Genomic DNA, 22060 nt, shown 5'->3' with positions numbered 1-22060 from the left:
AATATAGAATAATTGGCAGGTCAAATAGTACATTATTAAAACAGAGTCATTTAGGTCTGATGGGGCTTTTGGAGGTCATCTAATCCAGCTCCCTGCATATATTATAGCAGGAATAATTTAGATAATATCGTTCCAGCCTTTAGCTCCTTTCTCAGTAATCTATTTCCACATTTGACTGCACTCAGTGATTTTTTCTTTCCTTCCTCCATTTAAGCTAGTTGAAATTTACTTTCCAGCTTGTCTGTTGCCTCTTAACATGTCAGTGTCCATCATCCAGGAGAGTCCAGTTCTCTCTTCTGCACCCTTTCATTAGAGAGCTGACAGTAATAAGGATTCTTTAGATCTCTTTTCTTGACCAGATTGTGCAAACTCAGTTCCATCAGCCTCTCACCATGTGCTCCTGCCATCTGCCCAGCTTTCCCACTGGACATGCTCCAGAGTGTCTGTGTGAGTCCTGCACTGGGGAGCCCAAACCTGGCTGCACTGCAAACATGGTCTCACAGGTGCTGAGCAGAGGGCATTGATCGATCCTTCCCTGTCCTCCTGCTGCCTGGACTCTCGCAAACAGCTCACGCTGTGCTCAGCTGCCTTCGCTATGAGGAAGTACTGGTGATTTGTTTTCACAATTTTGTCTGCTGGGATCTCCAAATACTTTTCTGAAAAGTCACTTTTTATCTGGCTTCTATTCAGCCTGTCTTGTCACAGGATGTTGTTCTGTCACTGATACAGGACCCAGCATTTTCCTTCATGGAACTTCACAAGATCTTACTAGTGCCTTTCTCCAGCCTGTCCAGGTCCCTCTGAGTAGTAGCTGACCACTCCTCCCACTTTGATGTCATGGAAATTTACTGAGGATGCTGCCTGTTCCCTTCATCTAGATGACTAGTAAAGGCATTGTGTGGTACTGGTTTCTGTGGTGGTCTCCAGGGGATGTGAATGCAACTGCTTGGATAGAACTTGGTACAGCTGGTGGCTGTTCTTTCAGCTCAGCAGTCCAGGCAAATTCCCAAACACCTCATTACTACTTACCCCATGCCTTTCTAACCAGTTTGGCTGTAGGGATACTGTGGGACACTGTTGTTAATGGACTTCTGTGTTCAGTGCTGTTCCATCATCTGCTAAGTCAGTCATCTCCTTGCAGTAAGCTCTTGGGTTCATCAGGCATCAGTTTTCATTGGTAAATCCATGCTAGCCATTCCCTGTCATCTTCTTGTGCTTCTTGAGCAGAGGGATGCCTTCCAGGAGGATTTGCTCCATAATCCTCTCATGGACTAAGGTTAAACTGGCTGATCTGTAGTTTCCTGAATTTTCCTCCTTGCTCTTGAAATTGTTTGTGATATTTACCTTTTTTCTGGTCAGAAGGGAAGTCTCATGGCCTTTCAAGAAGTGGTAGAGTGTAGTATCTCAGCTACACTGGCCAGCCCCGTCAGGATTCTTAGATGTAGTCCATCTGTTTACATAGGTTGTTACCAGTGTTGAAGTCCTTCCAAACTTCATTTTTCTCTTTTGGAGGGAACTTCTTGCTACAGTGGACTGCTACTGGGCTCAGGGGATTAATGCCTCTGAATGGACCTTGCTGCTGAAAACTGGGGCAAAAAAAGTACGTGTATGTCATCCTTTTTCATGTACTTTGTCAACACGACACATTTTCCACTGAGCACAGAGATCACTGCTTCCTTATCTTTTCTTCTGCTGCCAATGTTGACTTTTCCTTATCCATCCTAAAGCCTGTCTTTGAGCTGCTCTTGGATAGCTTCTCCAGTGTCTGCCTGCTGAGTGCTTGTGAAGCAGAGATCAAAACTTTTATATCTTTAAATGTGTAAAGCCTTGAAATTAGTTGAAGTGGTGGGTAATGAATGATTATAATCTCACTGTGTTGTAGTTGAATGTAAGATGACAAGATTATCAAGCTCTTGTATAAGGGGGTAATTCCTGCCTGAGATGTGGAGTGCAACTTGTACGAAGAAGGCAAAGCAATGAGAAAAATGATCCACATCTCTTTTGTTAAAAATTCATTTTCTTTCCTATCACTAAAATAACTAACTCCACATAGAAATTTACAGCTTCCGTGTATGTCCTTCCCCTTTTATTGAATAGGAGATGTTAATATTTAACAGCAAGATGAGTGGATAAATACTTGATAATTCCAGTTGGAATTAATTAAATTATTTTCTGGTAATGCATGAATTCATTTTAGAAATCATTGGGATAAACTAAAATTTTGTAAATGGAAGCATTTTTTTTCCCAAGAAAAATAAGGGAATGAGTTCTTGAGTTACACTCTGTGTAGACAGACAGTCTGAAACAAAGGTCTTGGTTAGTTTAAACCCTCTGAATGTGTTTGATGTATCCTACAGTTTCCTAATTGGTGTAAACGTGATTTGTGCTGGTGTTCTGGTGACTCAGTGGTGTCAAGGTAAAGCCTTGGGTATGTCAGTTACTGGTCTGGCTGTTCTGTCTGAATAGGGCTTTGGTATCTCTTTGGGCTAGAAATACCCTTTTTGACACGGTTGGGAGTTCTGAGGTGTTTTCTGGTAGAGTAGAAAGATTTTGAAGTGGAATTACACTTTGATGCAAAACAATGCACATCAGCTGGTAATTAATGGTAAAATTATAATCTGCATGTTTGCCTTCGTGTGTGATCTTTCATTTTCCATTAGGCTACTCACAAACTCTTAAATAGTAAAGCTCATTACTTTTGATGGTGGACAGCGTCCACCATCTTAATGTCTTAATTGCTCAAATTCTTGATATCTCCCCATTTTTCCCCCATGATTTCTGTCTTGAGAAGAAAAGGTAAAAGAGCAAAGAAAAGGAAAGTGAAAGGTGTTTTTAAGAAGAAGTAAACTGTCAGAGCAGGATTTCAGTCAGTGAGTGAATCTGAGTGAATCTTGAAGGCTATTTGCTAAATGTCTTAGCAAGATTTCCATGTCACTCTTGGGCTTAGAAGTGAAATGGGTTGGTTGCTATCATACAGTATATCAGTGACACAAGTGAGGAATGAAATCAATGTGAATGTGACTGACAACAAAGTCCTTTCTCAGCACGTGATATGAAACTTTTGTAGTGGTAATTTTTTTAATGAAACTAATCAGTTTTGAGTAACCTGTCATGACCAAGCCCTGGTCTTCTCTTGCAGGCAAATAAACACAACTCTCAGAATGTCTTTTACATTTTGTGCATGTGTTTATTTATTTATTTATTCTTTCATCACCAAAACCTCTGTGTGTTGTATTGCAAGGTGTGATGGTACAAGTTTCCAGGAGACAATTACTTAGTCATTGTGGAATAGTCTCGAGGTTACACTTCTTGTCATCGATAAGTGATGCTGAAACCTCTGACTTTCAGGGTGTTGATTTAAGTTAAGTAGCTGTGCTTTCAGTTCAAATATTGCTGACCTTTCTGATTAGGTCATGTATGTTGTACATTCCTTAAGTCACACAACCAGATTTTTTGGGGGTAGAAAGCAAATTGCAGATGCTGATCTGTTGCAGTTGTTCATGCATAAGACTTAATGTTTTGTTTTGGAAGGAAAAGGAATGGGAGTTGAGGATTTGTCCAAGAGTCTTTTTCAAAGTATTGACTTTTAGTGTTAACTATAGTTAATTTTGGTAATTTTTGCTACTGTTTAGGGAAATGGATCCTGTTCTGGTGAAGTGGTTTTTGTTTTAACCAGAAATGAATTTCCTCCTCTGTTCCCCAAAATGTCTGTTTGAGAAGTAATTGCATTTGAATGCTTTGCTTTTCTGTTCAGTACAATTATTTGTGGTGTTACAGCTTCACAGTGGTGAAGAGTGGCATGTTCCCAGGTGAGTTTGAATGTTTCGGTTATAAATTCTGCAGCAATATGCTTTTCTGAAGTTATTTCAGTGAAAAACAGTTTAAAGAAGTTAAGTTTAAATATTTTCACTTTATTTCTGCACTTTGCAGATATCTAGTGTTATCCGCTATTTTAGCATAGTAAGTGAGTTCTAATTTGTACTTCTATTGCATATGTAATATATTACTGTTTTTTTCTGAAATTAGACAGAATGATTTTGCTGAGATCCACAGATCTATTGCAGTACATAAATTTGTAAAAATACAAATACATATTTGTAGTTTTACCAAATGCATTACAGTTTAAAAAGTATGCATATGTTATTTTTCTCTGTGTTTTTTAACCCTTTATTCTCATCCCAAGATTTTAATTGAGAGCAAAGGCTGCTGTGCTGTGCCTTTTAAGTGCCCAGGCCTCTGCAGGTGAATCAGCGTGAAAATAAAATGCAAATATTCTTAACCTAGTGCTTTGTCTCTCCTCTCTGTGTATTTAGATACAAAATACAAGATCCATAATTTTAATTTATAAGTCAGTGGAGAAACTTAATAGCTGGCTAAAATTTGAAAACAATTTGGAGTTTTTTTTGTTTGTATTTAAGATTATGGTGTATTTCCCTTTCTTAAGAATTTGAATGCTGTAAGTTGGTATTTTTTTTCTTAGAAGCCTGGAGTTTTTAAATTAGCTGTTACTGAGAAACAAAATACTAGATTATGTGATTGAGACTGGCTAATCAGAAATGTGGCAGAAAATGGATTTTTTTTCATTCTATAAACCCTTCATTTCATTTTGTTCCACTGGTGCATACTTTTATTATTATCTGCTATTTTGAAGAGAACTCTCAAATAACTGCTTGGTGGCAGCACTGCATTAGTGTCCCTGGTGCTGGCTGCCGAGTTTGGTCTGAGTTCTGTGCGGTGTTATGCTCCTTTAGGTGTTTGTATGGTGAAGTGTGGTCTTAGCAGAGAAAGTAGGAAGATTTGCAGCCTTTTATAGGTCATTTTCCACCTCCTGCATCTTCCAGATACTGCTGAAATCTGTGTAGCTTTTAAGTACCATCATCTTCTGCTTGAACTTAAGTGTGAGCACAGGAGTGCAGAATAGCAGTGGAGTTGAGCAAGAAGTTTTTATGTGTGCCAGCATTTGTTTTCAAAGTAAAACTTCAGCTGGAACTTGGGTCAGGCAGCATGGTGAAGACTGGCCCTCAGAGAGACATTGGTCCCTTCTGTTTATGTAGACAGTTTGTGTTTACTCGTAGAGGTACACTCATACCATAAGAGGTTTTTTTTAACCCTGCCATACTTGATCCTAATTGTTAAAAATAAGTGTTGCCAGTATAAACATGCAAGAAGTCAGGAACTGATAACTAGAATTATTCTTGGACATAATTGTTAATTTTGAGCAATGAGTAAGGAGTGGAAGTCAGTAATTTTTGTATCATTTGAAGGTTAAATCTTGCTGTTTATTTCTATTAGATGTGTATAAAAACTGAAGGGAGAAGGGAAATGAGTTAATCAAAATGTCAAAAAAAAATTTTGTCAAGTTTCCGAACAGTCATGTGAAGTTGGAAGTTCTCCATTGTTGTTTGGAGTGATAATTTTCTTTTGATCCTTATAGCTTTCCCTTTCTGATTCTTCTTTCATAATTTTGAGACATCGGTAAATCAGACTGAATATAAAGGGGTTCAGACTGAAGTGTAGTTTAGAAACGAGCTTTTTATAATAGCCAGAGAAGTTAAAGGATATAATAAGACAAATCCTAGTCCATTATATAGAGCATGGCCTTTTGTCCCACTTCATCCTTCTGTGATCTTTTATTTTTAGATTACCTGCCTGTAACTTCCTCTCTTTGTTTCCTTAAGTAAAAGTATTTTGTGGAAATATTCAGTATGTAAACATGGACATTAAGCTTTCATACTTACATTTAATGAAAACCATGCACGATTTATGTTTAAACTGATGGTACAGTGTGGTAATATTTGGGAAGCTGTCAGAAACTTTGAGAAATAGATGCTGATTAAAAAAAAAAAAAGGAAAGAAAAAAAGGCATAGTAAACACAGATTTTTGGCTTCTCATGTCTTTTATGCAATCAGTGAATTTATCAAACTAGAAATACGATGAAACACTTGAAATTCAAACTAGTCTGCATAGCCTGCCTCAACAGATAGGTACTGGGTTTGTTTATGATTGTTGGCTAATGTGAGACAAGAAAATGGCATCAAAAAAATTAATGACTTTTGGTGTATTTTTTTGCAAGATTTTTGCAATTACAATATAAGCAGATATGTTGTACTATTTGAGATGTATTTCCCCAGCAAGATCTTATTCTCTGATTTTTATAGACTGTTGCGCATTAACCTGAGCCTTCGACCAAAAATAATCCACAAAATTCATTCAATATTATAAATGAGATGTGTAAGATCTACATAATGGTAATCTGGCCAAGAGGCCAAGTATATTTATTTAAAAAAAATAAAAATAAAAATATTGAGCCATTTTTCTTTGAACCCAGTGATAGTTTAATCTAAGAAGGATATGGGAAATCTTTTTTTGCTTTTAGCATAGATTTTGTCTTTTATAGCAATTCTTTTACTAAGATTGATTACTATAAACAAGCTGCAAAAGCAAATTAAAAACTTTCATTGGCAGCCCCAGATTAATTGATCTATTGAAACCTTTTCTTTCCTGTAATCATTGCATGAAGGTGAATTTTTGAGTGTCTTCTGTAATACTTTGAGATGTGTTTGCTGGAAGTTTTGAGGAATTGAAGGTAACTGCAGGTAGTGCAATGGAAACGTTTGAAGGATACTTCAAGTATTCAAGTATTTTTTTTTGGTCAGAAAAATACTCTTAATTGTTCACTGACTGCATGAACAAGTTTTTGTACAGGGATTAGTTGATTGCTTTCACTCTACCTTTCCAAGCTGCAGTTCTTACTTGAGTTTATTTGATTAGTGAATTTGATCACGTGGAGAAATCACCTCAACAAACACACTGTTATTTAAAAAACCAGTAAGTCTCTTTCGGTTAAGGAAGGTCCACATCATTCCTTGATGCTTATGTTCCAGAAGCTTTCATATGCGCAGCTCATACCAATTCCTAGAAGAGTTAAGATAATTTGGAAGACTTTTAACAGTGATTTGAATGTTGTGGCAAAACCTTGGTTTTTCCTCCTCTTGATCAATGTAATGAGCAAAGCAGTTTGCTTCTTCAGACTTCAAATGGAACAAGCAAAAAAGCAGAAAGTGAAGGAAAGCCTGTTTTGTTTGTTTTTTTTTTTTTTATAGTATGGTTAGGGGGATAGAGTGATGTATTAGTACTAGGTATGTCTTATTGACCTCTTCTTACCAATGGGAGATCATCTTTCTGTTAAGGAAATGGTCTTACTGTCATTTATGAATTTCCATTCTCCATTTTCTGAGACCTGTCAAGGCCTTTGGAATTAACAACAGAGCTGCATTGTGGAATGTATTTATGAAAGCCCTAGAAGTGTGAAATGCCAGCAGATTAGTTGTGACATGTGAAGCATGTTGAGAATTCACTAGTCAAATAAAAATTAGAGTGGTAGTTGAACCAGTGCACTTCATCATACATAGGACTGAGAGGAAAGTGGTTAGGAAGAGGGTCATTTGGTGTGGTTTTTTGTTGTCATGCACATTGTTCTGTATTTCCCAACTTCAAGCAGGTAACTTTCAGAAGGTTTCACTTGTTCTTTAAAGTAGATATGGTTTCTATAACCATCTTTTCATGTTATATCTTAATATTTAGATGTTCAAGTGACAATGTAAAATCTTCACTTCTAACCTAAAGGGTTTTAAATATATGTGAAGATTTGTTTAAAATGTAAATGAAAGTGTTTATTTTTAACTTGTGTAAGAGTATTTTATTTTTACCAGGAAGCTTGGTTTTGTTTCATATTACAAAGGAAGGAAGGTTTTTGCTGGGGACACTGTTGAAACTACAGTTTTGGTACAACAGAAGTAGAAGTCTAGAATATAGCTGTCAAATCAAAACTCATAGTGCTTACAATTTTGGAAAATCTGTGATTGAGGTATGAAAAAAGCGCCTAGTGTTGTTACTAATTTACAACTTGTGATTGTCTTGGACAACTATTAGAATGAAAGATGTGAGATCTAAAAAATATCTCAGGAGAATGAGATTAGAAAGGACCATGAAACATTGTCTAGTCCATCCCACAGTCAGTGCTGCACTGACTGCATGTTTACAGCTTCTCAGAAGCACTTTCTGAAGTTGGTAGTATAAAGGTGCCTAATGAACTTAAGAGCAAAACATTGTGATTTCAAGTTAAATTTGCAAAACCTGATATTCCCATAATGCACATTGCAAACCTCAAGGTAATAATTGTTATAACTTCTGATTCTGGCTTGGAGAAACAAGGATTGTATTAACCCTGAAGGCAGTTGGTGCAGGGCAATGAAGCAGGATTTCTGGTGGGTTTCAGTGACATTGTGACACAGGATAAGATGATTGTTTGGCATGGACAAGGACTGGCACGTGGGATCACTGCTGCCTTGTCTCATATTGCTCTTCCATATAGGCTTTTTTGCTCTACGTCATGTAATTATTTCTGGACATAGTAGCATGTGGGGAAAACTCCTGGTTGAAATAATTTATTTTATGGGCAGAGGTTGTTCTGTTGACTGCATTAGACCAACACTGTTATTTTTACAGTTAGGGAATAAACAATAATCTCCTTAAAGCAAGGATTGCATTATGCTTCTGCTTTCCTCTGGAATATAGGTCATTATAATTTTGAGTGATGATACAGTTCGATAACTTGGCTGGTGATTGGTTTCAATTTTCAATGCTGCCTGCAAGCATCATGTAGCAATGACAAAAAAAGCAGCTTGGTTTTGCCAAACTATAGCTTTGAAAAATTGCATAGTTTTACTTGCTACTTTATATCTTCCAAAGTTCAAAATTAATTACTGGCTGCAGAAATTAGAGTGTTAGTTTTCAATTGGTGTCAGGGAAACAGTGTGAAAGTCTGCTAGAGTTGCTTTATCCTTGAGGCAGAATGAGCTACTGCTTAAATGAGTAAACCTGTTTTGGTTTGTTTATTTAATTTTGTTTTTAATAAGATATACCTAAAGACTGGTAACATCTTTGTACAGTAGCAGAAGAACACTTATCTGTTAAACCCTTCGGAAGGGAATAAATAGAGAGAAGAAAGGTTTTTCTCTGAAGCGGCTGAAAATAAAATGTACTTCCTTAATTGGATAAGCTAAGATCAACTATACTTTTAAACAACATAAATCAGTCTGTGGCAGCAAGAGGCAAGTGTGCTGGTGTGCTCTAGTCTCCTGCTGATGTCTCTTCTGTTTGTGGACAAATCTTAGGCTTGAAAATGTATTTAAATAATTGTTCAAAAGGATCCCATCAACCTTGTTTTTAACTTTGTGTTATCTAAGGTGTAGCTTGTCGTCAATGACTCCTGCTTGCTCAAATCGTACAAGTAAACAGAAGGAAGCCCCCAGTTTGCTGGGAGGTTGCCTTTGTAGCCAGCAGTTTTCCTGTCATTGCTTTCACTTGCCTGACATTTCATCTAGTGTCCATGATGCTTCTGTGACCCATTTTAAGGGTTGTGATCAGTGGTTTGTTGTTTTCTTTTAGTTTGCCTCACTTGAGTCATGCTCCAGCTCAGTACCAACCATATGCCCACCATTCCTCTGGAAGGTTCGTTACCTGAGTGGTTTTAACTTTAAACTAAATAAAAGCAGTATATTTTCCCTCAAGCAACTCCATACTATGACTGCGTAATATTTAAGTGGTTCAGTGGATAATGCGTAACACAGAGATTCAAGTCAAGAAAGCTGGTACACTCCTTTCCAGTAAATGTTTCAGTATTGACACTGAGGTGTGTTTGACAAGTGCTGGTTATCATTTGTTTGAGGAGATGCAGATGTAACATGTTTTTGAAGAACAGACATTTTCTTGTTTGTGTAGTTCTCTTTTGATTCTGTTTTCCTTAAATTGCTATTCTTTGGCTATGGGATTGAAATGTAAAAAGAATCTGAAAAACCTCTGTATCTAGGCAGCTGGTACAACAATTCCAAACAGTTCGTCATCATGAACAGTCTAATTATTTGCTGTTGGCTACATAATGGAGGTTTGCTTTCTCAGGAGACAATGTTGCCAAAATACATCAGTCTAGTTGTGTGGTTTTTATTTCTTGTGGGTTTGTTTGGTTTTGTTGTGTTTTTTTAGTTTTTTGAAAAGATTTTTGTTCTTTACAGTGCTTTCCTTGAAATAAGAAGCATTTTTTTATGTACATATGAGTATGTGTTTAAAATACAGTGATGCAGCTCTATTGCTTATTAAGTTGATTTTATTCCTGGGAAGTAGTATCTGAAAGCCAAATAAATGGATGGTTGGTTGTTTTTTTCATTATGTACTTTACACAATGTTTCACTGCCAGAGATAAGACTGGGAAACAATTTATGGGCAATACAGCAGTTTTTAGTATAAGCACAGAGACAGTTTCTCATAAAAAGATTACACAGATAGGAGTTGAGATTAAAGCTGAAATTAAAATTGTAATGCTGTTGTGGTCAGTGAGATTTAGACAAACTGGCTTTATGACACCCCAGAATTTTCTTCTACAAATGTCAGTCAATAGAGAAGAGGGTTTTGGGGCAGCTGGTCAGCTGTACTGCCTCAACATAAAGAATTATATGGAATTTTATCAGATTGTTTAGTCTTTCAGCGAAGAAGCTTTGAAAAGGTAAAGCTTTGTGTAATTGCAGCATTTCTGGCTTTCTGATGAAGGTGTGCCCTGTTAAAGGTAGGGAGCTCATGGAGAGGAAGCCAGGATAATGCAGCATTTTGATACATTTCTGAAATAAGATGCTGTGGCTGAGCTCCAGGTTACGTGTTTGTGCATGTGGAGCTGTCCATGTCCCGTGTCTGGAGGGGCAAGTTAGAGCGTCGCTGCACCACTTCAGTAATCTGGAAATCTGAGTCATGGAATGATTGCAAGGCCATCTAGTTTAATGCTCATTTTGCTGTCATGCACTGTATGCTATAGCTCAAATAAGGGAACAAACCATGCCTTTTTGTGTATATTTCTACTTCAGTTAGCAGAAGATGAATTTCTCCATAGCTCTATTGAACCTTACTGTTCACAAAGGCCCCAAAGATTCTCTTGAGGAAGTGTAGTTCTGAAAATAGGTATAACTTATTTTCAGTTTGGTTTTTTTTGCAGCGTGAGATTGTCAAACAAACTGTAAGAAAAAAGTATGAATTAGCCTGCTCTTTATTGCCTTCTTTCAAGAAGATAAGAAACTTCCTTTCAAAATATGTTTCTTGTTTCTTACTGAAAATAGGTTGACACTTATCTTCCTTAATTGCTGTCTTTTCATAGCTCCACAATTCTTAAATTTTTTTGTTCTTATAATGCTGAAGCAAAAGATATTTTTTCTTTCCACAAACCAACAGTTACCTAGAGCAGTAACTTTGAAATATTTATTGAACATAAACTGGAAGTAAATGCAAAAAAATATGGTAACTGCTTCAGAAGTCTGATTCATGTAAAAATTATGTTTACTTTCAGAGACCAGTTTGCAAAGGAAGTTTTTGAAACTATCAGGTCTGCAGAGCAGTTTCGTGATGGAAAGTCGGTTGCTTTCCAGACCCTTTGATTCTTTTGCTTGTGATGATGAGTGTGTGTTGCCAGCAGTGCCTTGGCCTGTGTTGCTCTACCCAGCAATCCCGTGGATATGCAAATCCCGTGGATATACAAATACCTATGCCTAGGTATTTGTGTTCTGTATGTGATGTGTTTTTGCAAGTCTGGATTCCATTGGAATACATAGAAGAGTTATGGAGGAAAGGAATCAGAAGTGATTCTGTGTCTCTTGCTCTGATTTAGTGCTGGATCCCCCTGGGTCTTCTAGAATCGCTCTTCTTCACTTTCTGTTGCTATTTAATGACTTAAGGTTCTTTACGAAGGCAGCTGTAGTGAACTTGGGATGACTCTCTGGAGTGAAGTGGGGAAGCTGCTGAGTTTGAGCCTTCCACAGCTTAGTATTGTATGTATGTGAAGGTATGTTCTGATCACTGGACCCAGAGCAGTCTCAGTAGTATGGCTTAGTTACCTTTTATCCAGGACTTTGTATAAGCAAAACACTGGGAACTGATGTGCACCAGAGAGGTTGCTTCACCAAAGCTACCTGATAAAGCTAGAAATGCAACAGTTTTTCTGCAGTCCTTTTGTTGTCCCTATGGCTTAAAATATATTTTGGAGCAAGAGCCACGCACCATACCACACACACTCTCTCTTAAAATTATGTGTGAATAATTTCTTGTACCTTAAAGCTTCTTTGGTCTTAAAATTTGTTTGTCAGAAAACCTTTTCTGAAATTCTTACTTCTAAAAATTTAGTTCTGCTATCATGGTGGGTTTTCCTTCACTGAGTTTAGAAAAATTTCCTCCTGTGTGTTCGGTCCTGACTTTTTGCGTGTGTGTATGCATGTGTGATATTGTGTGATATAGTATGGGAGGAAAATACCTTCTCTGTAGGAATGAGCAAGACTGTTCAAGGTACCTCTTTAGTAGCAGTGGCTTCCTCACACTAGCAGTGCCACTTCCCAGTGTTTCCTACTGTGAAGAGAACTTTGACACAAGAATTTGTTAGAAGGCATTATTGGAAGAGCCGCTCTGACTCCTGGCTCTGAGGATTTGGGAAGATACCATCTCATCTGGAGTTTCAGTCCTTGAGTCAGCATTATTAACACAGAGAATGCATTTTTCATTTGAAACTGAACTCCACCACCAGCTTAAACTAAGGAACTGGACTTGGAGCTGAGGTAGCTGAAGTGCATTGGATTTGCATTTTCCTGTCCCTGACTGTCAGCTCCTCACTGCTGGTTGCTGCCCTCCCAGAAACTTTGAACTGGTAAAGCAAATGCTAAACCTCATTCCTCAGGATTCTGAGCCAGCATTCAGCTGTTGAGGTAATCAGGGAGTAAACTTGATGTGTTTGTGGACTTAACAACTGTATGTTCTGACTAATGCAGTCAGAAATAAATTCTTAGATTTTCAGCTTTGAACTTTTCATCAAAAAGTATGATTAAAAAAATGAGAGGCTTGAGTTTGGTAGTAGGAATCTGTTTTTAGATTTTGCTCACGTCTAGTAGGTCAACTGGCATTTTTTCTTTACATTTGTAGGAAAAGGGAGTTTTGAAGTTCGTGATTCAGTACTGAGTAAAAAAAGAGAACTAGAGCCAATGACACAAGGGAAATGAGAGTGACTATCCACTGACTGCAGGTGACTGTGAAGTCCAGAAGGCGTGTGTGTCTCTTCTTGTTACCAAAGAATAAAAAAGCTTCTTCAGATGTTTTTCCCTTCCTCAAATAACCTTAATGCGTGATTCTTTTAGAGAGGTTTTTATTCTTTTTATTACTTTTCCTCAAAAGCACGTCATTGAAGTATTGGATAATAAGTCTTTAAAATGAAAAAATTGAACATTTTTCTCTTTAGGTAGCTTACTACTTAAGATGGTGTAAATCTCCATAATCCTCATGAGAGTCACATCCATACTCTTGAGTAAAGTGCATGTCAGAGTTGAATATATTTAGTTTGAAGAAATGACTTGTTAGTGATTTGTGGTGCTTAGTTTGTCTCTGGCATTCAAACCTATTTTTGATCAAAGACTGATCATAAAATATGGTGTAATAAGATTTTCCCAAATGTGTTTGTGTTTTACTGGCAAACTGAAGCTAAAGTGGCTTTGTTTGTACTGCTGTGGGATAGGGGAACACTGACAGTAGGTTGGAATACTCTGTAATGAAGGACTGGAATTAGGGACTCTGGAGTGCTAATTTATCCAGTTTATATAGTTGTGTATAGGAAAAGGTGTGTATCTGCGTTGGCTATGGTAGTTTAAGCTGGTTGTAAAGGCAAGCTTGGAGTGTTTTCTTAAACACATTAAAGGCCTTGTAGCTCAAAAGTAATTGCAAGAGTGTATATGGTATGCTTCGAAAATATCTGACCTGAATAAGGAGCCCTTCGCAGTCATCTAATGTTTGTAATATTTTCTTTACTTTTGAGTTAATATTTAGAAAGTAGAAATTCTCTTGCACTCCCTTTATCCACATGGGGCAAGAATAAATAATCAGTGTATCAGCTTGCTTCTGTATTTGCATGATCCTACTTTCTTTGGCTTTATAAATGGTACATTTCCCCTTGTTTTATTATTAAAATACTGCTACAGAAAATGTTTCATAGTTCACATGGTGTGTGTTGGTTCATTCTTCATTACAAAAAGAAGAACTGGTGAGAACCTAATGTTAGCAATCTGCATTTGACTTTGATGATATCAAAGAATCATCTTATGTTGGAGGTTTTGTGTTACTTCCCATAAGTAAGCTCAAAAATTAAACTTAAATAGACTAAAACACAAACAATTGTCAAAATAGGATATCTTGTGATCCCTCCGTGGTGCAGATGTGCTGGACATAGTGGTTGAGACTTCATTTTTGTCATCATTAGGTCCAGCAATAAGAGGTTTGCAGTGGGGCCTCTCATAGCCTGGTCCTTTGCTCCTAATGTGGCTGACAGTCACCTCTACTGTTTTCTCCAGTGCTAATGCCACTGCAAAAAAAATTATTCTTCTGGATATACTCTATTTGGGGACCATAAGTGATGTTGCCTTCAAAGAGTTCTGTAATAGTTGACCTTCACTTTCATATAGAGAATTTGCTTTGAAGTTAGTGTTTTGAGCTAGACTTGCTGTTTATCGCAAACAAGCTCTTCAGCAGTGTTTTTTACAGCGCTTGTTAAAAAATATACAGAGTTAATAAATGTTTTGTAATATTTGTAAAATCTTGTGTGGTTAAAACCTTGTCTTTCTCTTGACAAGAAAATCAAAGCAAAGATGCTTTAAAAAAAACAAAACAAAACCTATTGGAGCAGTGAGTCCATTATGTAGGCTGAGTCAGTCTGAGCTTACATCATTTGTCAGTGATTGATAAAAGATTCGTGTTAATCATAGAAGTACTGGGGTTTGGGTAAGCCAGAATACTAAGGTCTGAAGTGAAGCATGGACACTAGATAGAGGAAAATACATGATTAAGTCATTCTGTTTAAAATCCCCCTATTACGATTATGTTTTCTAAATAAGTTGTATCTACTACCAGTTTGCAAAACTAGATAGTCTGATAGATTTTGCAAAATCAGACTTCCTGCCTTTGTTCAAGCAATGCTGTCTACAAAGACCAGACTTCCCGATTCCTGCTGGATTTTATCTACCGAGACCAGATAATTATTATGAGACTTGACAAATCGCCCAGAGACTTCACTGATAATTTTCAATCACCACTGCTTACCTGACAAAATTATGACATCAAAAAACCAACAATAATTGATTACAGCAAGAAACCATACTATAAAGAGAAGATGCAAACCAAAGTTTGATGGAGCATGAAGTGGGTGGTGACCCCTCACATCTCCCTAGTGCTGCATTTCTCCGTCTATATGAAATAAAGCAATCTAAATTTTGCTGAATATTGAGACTTTTTGTTTCTCATTTATAACATCAGGAAAATATTCCTGCTCGTGAGTTCATGGTTGGTCTGGAGATATAAAAGGTGTCAGAGTGTGTGAAATTGCTCATCCAAATTTATAGCCACTCTCTGAAGAGTTTCAGCTATTGTTTAGAGGCTTTTTAATAAGGTGACTTCTGATGAGTTTCTATGCTGTAGAAGTCAATTATCTAAAGAACCTAAATTCTTTTTTCTGGGATTCCTTCATATAATACCCTCACTAGGTTGATGGGTAAAACTGGGGCTGGTTCAGGAGAGGAAAAAGCTTTTTGAGGAGTTTAATGTAAGTTATGCCAAGCAAAGTCTTTGAAAGTGCAAAAGCATGTTGACTGTGTTTTCAAAAGTGATAGAAAATACTACAGCAATGAAAGTTGTGTAGTTCCCTCTTGCTTTTTTGGTTTGAAATTGCGAAACTTCTCTTCCTGCTAACATCATAAATAACACCTATTCAAAACAGTGGAGAACATGCATGTCTTTGTTCTTTTATGTGCTGTTTTCTGCTTCCCTGTAGCTAGACCTAAGTCAGCATTCTTTTCTTGGTCACCGGGTAGTTGGAATTGGAAGAGAATTGAGTGTGGTGCACTTCTGCTCCTTGGTGCTGGTGGGAAGGGCAGAGTGAAGCTTAACCTCTTCTTGTTCCTGGTCACAGCAGATGTGGGTTGGGCTGTCCCTCCTTGGGCACTTTTCCAGCCTTGCAAAGATGACAATTGCAGGTTTTTCTCTTTGCGTGGTGTGTGACTTACCTGAACTCTGAGTCTTAAACACAATATATCCCAGCACTCAGCCACAACAGTATTTTTCAGGAAACTGGAATGGAAGTAGACCATATGTAGAGATGCATGCTCTTTATAAAGTCTGAAAATACATTTCTCCTTTTTTGACACAGAAAATATAAAATTAGATGCATTTAAAATACAAAAAGTCTTAAGACTCAGCTCTTCATTCTCTAATGAATGAGGGTAGACTTTCTGAGTTAATATAGGTCATGCTGTCTTTATTTGATGGATACCTACAATAGGTGTCCTCATGCTGGCATGCTTGGAATGGTTCAGCTCTGTATTTTTATATGACTTTGTAATGTATAGGCTGGCCAATATTTTGCCCTTTCTCATTGTTTCTAGATTTATTATTTTCTTGTGCAGAGTGGGAAGCCTTGCTCTTAGTTGCCTAATATTGTAATTTCAATTGATGCTTATGTTTATATTTTTTAAAATGTGGTGGTTAATTTTAACAATTGTGGGTGGTTTCAGGGAAATTGGGTGAGAAGGATCTGATTGTGATTTAGTATTACTTTTGACTTCACCACCTATAGATATAAAGGGTAACAAAAGCCCGTAACATAAGTGATTGCTAAAAAATGCTTTTATGTGAAGAGCATGCACTTGGAATGCAGTTATTGGGAAATTAGTTTTCAGATAATCTGTGTCTTCATGTGACTTTTGTGGCACTCTGGGTATGGAAAATGTCTGTATTAGGGAAAACCAAGGGCACAAATCAGGGAGGTAGAGGAAGCAGACTCCAGAAGATTAAAATCAGGGGAAGTCAAAGCTCTGGGGTGAACCTCTTAGTTTATTATTTATATGCATAGTTAACAGCCACTTCTGTTCAATAGAATTGAACAGAATCATAGAATTTTTAAACACCAACCTAAAAATCGTAAGATTCCATATAAAAATGAAATCAGAGTTTGAGAAATACAGTATAATACAGTAGTATAATTTTAAGTACTATATTATTCCACAATAGCATTATTCCTACTAACATACTGTGTACAGCTTCAAAACTAGTATTTTTTTTCATTATTAGGTTTTGGTGGCAGGAAGAGAATACTGACCTGAGATGGAAGTCAAACCATCATTTAGCAAAGCCAACACAATTCCTGAGACCCTGTCCACATTAATTAATGAAGGATTTGTCTTGGTTCATCAGAAATCTGAGGATGCCTCTGGAAACAATGAAAAGCCACAGCTAAAGGTTTGCTATGAATTAATTTTTATATACGTAGCAAGGTTTGTGATAATGAAAAGAGTGCATAATTGCTGTGTGCTTGAGGAGAGTTTTAGAATCTAATTTTTGTCCTTGTGGACTACCGGTGAAATTAACAACTTGGATTAAATAAATGTGTCCGAAAGTGGCGGTTCAGGTTTTTTTTTAATACCTTCTTAGGAAGTTACTTGTTTATTCTGTGGATCTATACATTAGTAAAGGGCTTAACAAAGGGTGAGATTTGGTTTAAAGCTTAATATTCTTTATTGAGAATCAGAGACTGTTATCTTAAAAGCATGTAATTAGACTATATAGGAATAGGTAATTTACTTTTCCTGCTTAGTGCTACTTTAGGCATGAGTAAGACCTTTTCTGAAAGCTTCCTACCTTTAAATAGCAGAATATTGTAGCACTTGGGTGACAGCTGATTGGTTAAATACAGACTTTGACATTTGAGCTGTAGTAGCCGATGTGCTGGTTTTGGTCTGCTTGGAACAATAGGAATTTGTTCTCCCTGAAATGACAGTAAGTACCTAGTCTGTCTTTGCAGTACTCTTTGACATTTATTTGCACCTGATAATTTCTGTCTGTAGTAGACTTTATCTACTTCTTTAGTCTCTAAAGGGGCTGGTGAACTTGAGGCAGAATCCATGCTGCAGCTTTGGCCATGGTTTTCTTTTGTCCAAAAAGCTGATACTTGGGAAAGATTCTATTTTTCTTTTAGGGAGTGTGTATCTCCAATTTTTTAAAAAATTTCCTTAAACTTGCACCACTTGTATGTGTTAGAAAACTGGCGAAGCAATGAAATGGACTGGCTATGAATAAGAAAGTAAAATTTTCTTTAAGACTAAGTTTAGCAATGTCTTTTGATCTCCAGTCTGAATGGAGGCTTTAAATACACAAACCTATTTGATGAGAATTATGTAGTTTTTTTATGGTTTTTGATTTAGCAATGAGAACGTACATTTTATGTAAGGGCTGTGACAGCCAATTATATTTGATTCAATTTTACAGGTTCTTGGTTTGTTGTCATGTTCAGCAAAGTTTCTTATTTTTTGCAATTAGTAAGACTATGTTTGAAAACTAATAGTAAAAGTAAAACTGCAAGTACCTTCAAAAATATCTTCTGCTTACAGGTATTTTCAAATGGAGATGAGGAGTTGGAGAAGGCAATGGAAGAGATACTGCAGGATTCTGAGAAAAACCAGTATGTCACTGCACTCCAAGAAGGTTTCAGTGATGGCAGTGGCCAGGCAGCTGCGGATGGGTCAGCAGGACAAATAACCCAGCCATCTTTGCAGCTTATTTGGACCCTTCTACTACAGGTATTGACTGAGTGCTTTCCCCATTCATCAATCATATCAGGTTTTTTCTTTATGCAGTTTCAAGTTAACCCTAAAATGAATATAAAGCTTTCCAGACCTTCATTCCAAAACTATTTTGGAGAATAACTTGAGGCCTTCTCTTATTATTAGTTGAAGATTGTAGATAAGAATAGATTATCATCATACTGATTGATACCTGAGCTGCTTTGCTTTGGTCAAGATATTATTCGTTTTGTATTCAACCAAGGATTACTTGGGACTAAGGATTGTATGAGTTGCTGAGTGGATGATAGTTTAAGGGAATCTGCAGCTGCTGGAGCTCAAGAAGTTTCAGGGCAGTGTTCATTGATAGTGCTACCTGCAAATGAAATACGCCTGAGCAAACCAATTAAACTGTCCATCTCAGATGCCGTCACCAGATAGCAGTAAGGCTAGCTTAGGATTTGATATTTGCTAGGAATGATTGTGGTACTTGCCTGGTGTTTGAAGTTTCCATGAAAAGGGGAGGACTGAAAGCTTTTAATGTAAACTATATTGTATGTATTTTAAGTAAAATATTTTGTAGCTTTTTTAGATACATTTAAAAATCTGCAATATAAAAATACATGTATTCCATTACAAACTTTAGAAATGTAGGGCTGTGGTCACAGTTTTGTGCCTTGAACTATAATTCTTTTTACCTCAATAGCATGCAGGGCACTTCTGGGATATTCTGTCAGTCAATTCCTACAGCATCTGTTGGAAAGAAAAGAAATATGTTCTTGTCATACAATAAGATACTTTATATGAAATGGAAACACCCATGACTTAATTACAGTTCTGCTGTATTTCTGAAAAACTTACCTTACTATCTTCCTGTTTGACATTCTTCAAACAGAGCCCAGCCATTAGCATGAATGAACAAATAAACACTTGTACATGTGTTTCTCTCACCCCACACCAGCCTTAACAGGCATAATTCACTTTTACAGCCTTCATGATTCTAAATGTTGTGGCAGTATCAGCTCTAATAATAAGAAATAAAAGTCACAGGGCAAACAGGGGAGTTGGGGCTAGATGATCTTCAAGATCCATTCCAGCCCCTTAACATTCTGTGATTCTGTGACTGCTTAGAAAAATTTAGAATGTCTGTGCTGTGTTCCAGTGGTGCTGAAGTGAATCAAAATGCGGTTTATCCCCATGCCATCCTGGAAACATGAATTAGATTAGAACAGACTTCACAGTAATATTAAGCTGCCAAATGTATTTCCTGTTTTTGGAGCTGAACTATCTACTCTCATTTCCATTACTGGAAAATGTAGGAGATTTTGCTGTGGAACTCACTGGGAAGAAAAATTGTGTAAAAGTGAAAACAAATGGCTGAAAGAAGCATTTTCTTCATTTTCAGAAATCTCTGTGCCAAGGCCATATTCTCCCAGTCAACCCCTGGAAGAGGACAGCGTGTTGTTTAACAAACTGACCTATTTGGGTTGCACAAAGGTGTCAGCCCCACGGAATGAACCAGAAGCTCTGTGTGCCATGGCCAACATGAAGTCCTCAAGTCAAGCCCCTTTACCAGTAACGCTCTATGTTCCAAACATTCCAGAAGGCTCTGTAAGGTAACAGACAAGAATTTCATTTGTTGCTTAAGCAGAAACATAGGAAGTGGTTTCTCAGTTTGTTACTTGCACAGGGAAGTATAATTGCTGAATTTGTGCCTGAGGTTCTTGCTGAAGACAGTTAATTTTGAGAAATTCCTCTGAAGCAACAAAATGTGTGCTCAAATCAACTATGCAGTGCATGGCTGGTGGTACCAGTTGCTACAGTGTCAATAAAAGCATCTTTCTATCTTTATATCTGCTCAAATATGGTAATAAGAGAGATACTGGAAAGGTAGAGCTGATAATACCTGTGCTCTCTTGACCTCCCTAATCTGTCAGCACTTCCAAGGTCCACATGTTGCAGGAGTCGTTTGGCCTTGGGTTTGCTGCAGAAGTGTCGGTTTAGACTCTCTCATATATGCTGCAGAGTTGAGGTGCCAGTCTCTGCTTCCAGTCACTGATGTGCAGAAGCCAGCTCTGACACGTCTGCCTCATGGTGCAGATTCTGACAGTCTCCAGATACTAGAAAAGATTTACTTTCCCCATGTAAGAAGAGTCTTTCAATTAGTGATGAGGGAGTCAAAGGTTCTTAATTGGGGTGCACTATACATGCACCTGTAGCATTCTTGCATGCAGAAGTAGGGAACATCTCAATATCCAATATGTTTATTTTGAAGCTCTGATATCAAGGTATCTGAAGGATATGATTAGATTTCCTTCCTTGCCTGGGATGTGTTTATTTATTGACTGTCATTTTGTGGAGGAAGAGAAAGACCTTCAATTATTTTCTTTCTTTTGTTCTTTGAACCCAATTTGAGTTTCATTTGACATTGGAAATACTTCTACAATGGTAGCAGTCACCAGACACAAGACCTAAGGTGTTCCATGCCTGTTTTTTGTACACAGCATGGTCATTCAGGAAGGTTGTTTTGCAAGTGAAATAGCATATTCCTTTGATCTTTAATTTCTTAGGAGATCAGTAAATGTGGGACTGCCTAAGAACCTGCACAGAACTGGAAAGGTGAATTCCCGCATAACAGATTCCATCAAAGCTTAGGTGATAGTAGTCTTGGCTTTGACGAGTGTGTTCATGACTGGTGTCTGAATACTTGTCCTGTGGGTTATCATATCACCGAAATTACAGTGTACTGAATCCTCCCAGGGTTCTTCTTGCCTTTAGTTTAGTCCTATGTAAAAACTTGGGATTTTAGGTGACTAATGTTTATTGGCCATTGATGTGAATGTGCATATGGAGAAGTAGTGAAAAGACAGAGGAGAACACTGGTATTCTTTCCCAGTTTGTTCTGAAACAGCACTCTCATGCTTTTAAGTTTCTGAAACATTCTTTGGGTTCTGTGTTTGGGAGTATTTTAAAATTTTGGATGAGGTCTTAGATTTGTGATAAATATTCACCTGAATGTGTCAGCGTTTGGTAAGTTATAGAGTCCTGTTGATTCTGAAATGGTTTTCGTAACTATAACAGATATTTAAATTCATTTTTAAAGTTGCATTTTCTTTGATCTTTATACAAATTACATTTTTATGGTTTTCTGTGGTTTCTGCATTTCTTCTTTTGTATTTTTCACAAGCAATAGCCATTGCTGACTGTCTGATCTAGAGGTACTGTATTTTTCTGCATTGTGGCGTATAAAAGTAAAGTAAATATTACAACCAGAAATGTATAGACCTCAATTTGTAAAGCGCCAAGATTACTGTTCCTGCTGTCCATCTCATCTACTTGAATTTAGCAGTAACTAGAGGTAGATCCTTGTTTACTAGATGGAGAA

At 37.2% G+C, this 22060-nt stretch overlaps 1 protein-coding gene across 1 annotated transcript in view; it reads left to right on the top strand.

The window, feature by feature from the left end:
* Positions 1–22060, top strand: part of RABGAP1L (RAB GTPase activating protein 1 like) — a 247065-nt gene that overhangs the window by 3903 nt on the left and 221102 nt on the right. Inside the window, 4 exon segments of the mRNA XM_079314187.1 lie at positions 17189–17356; positions 18505–18670; positions 18673–18693; positions 20081–20291. Coding sequence (XP_079170313.1) covers positions 17222–17356; positions 18505–18670; positions 18673–18693; positions 20081–20291 — 533 coding nt within the window. The 5' untranslated portion in view covers positions 17189–17221.

The sequence above is a fragment of the Erithacus rubecula genome, assembly GCF_903797595.1.
Source record: "Erithacus rubecula genome assembly, chromosome: 10".
NCBI lineage: Eukaryota > Metazoa > Chordata > Aves > Passeriformes > Muscicapidae > Erithacus > Erithacus rubecula.
The sequence above is the reverse complement of the archived record's forward strand: the minus strand, read 5'-3'. Positions and strand labels throughout refer to the sequence as shown.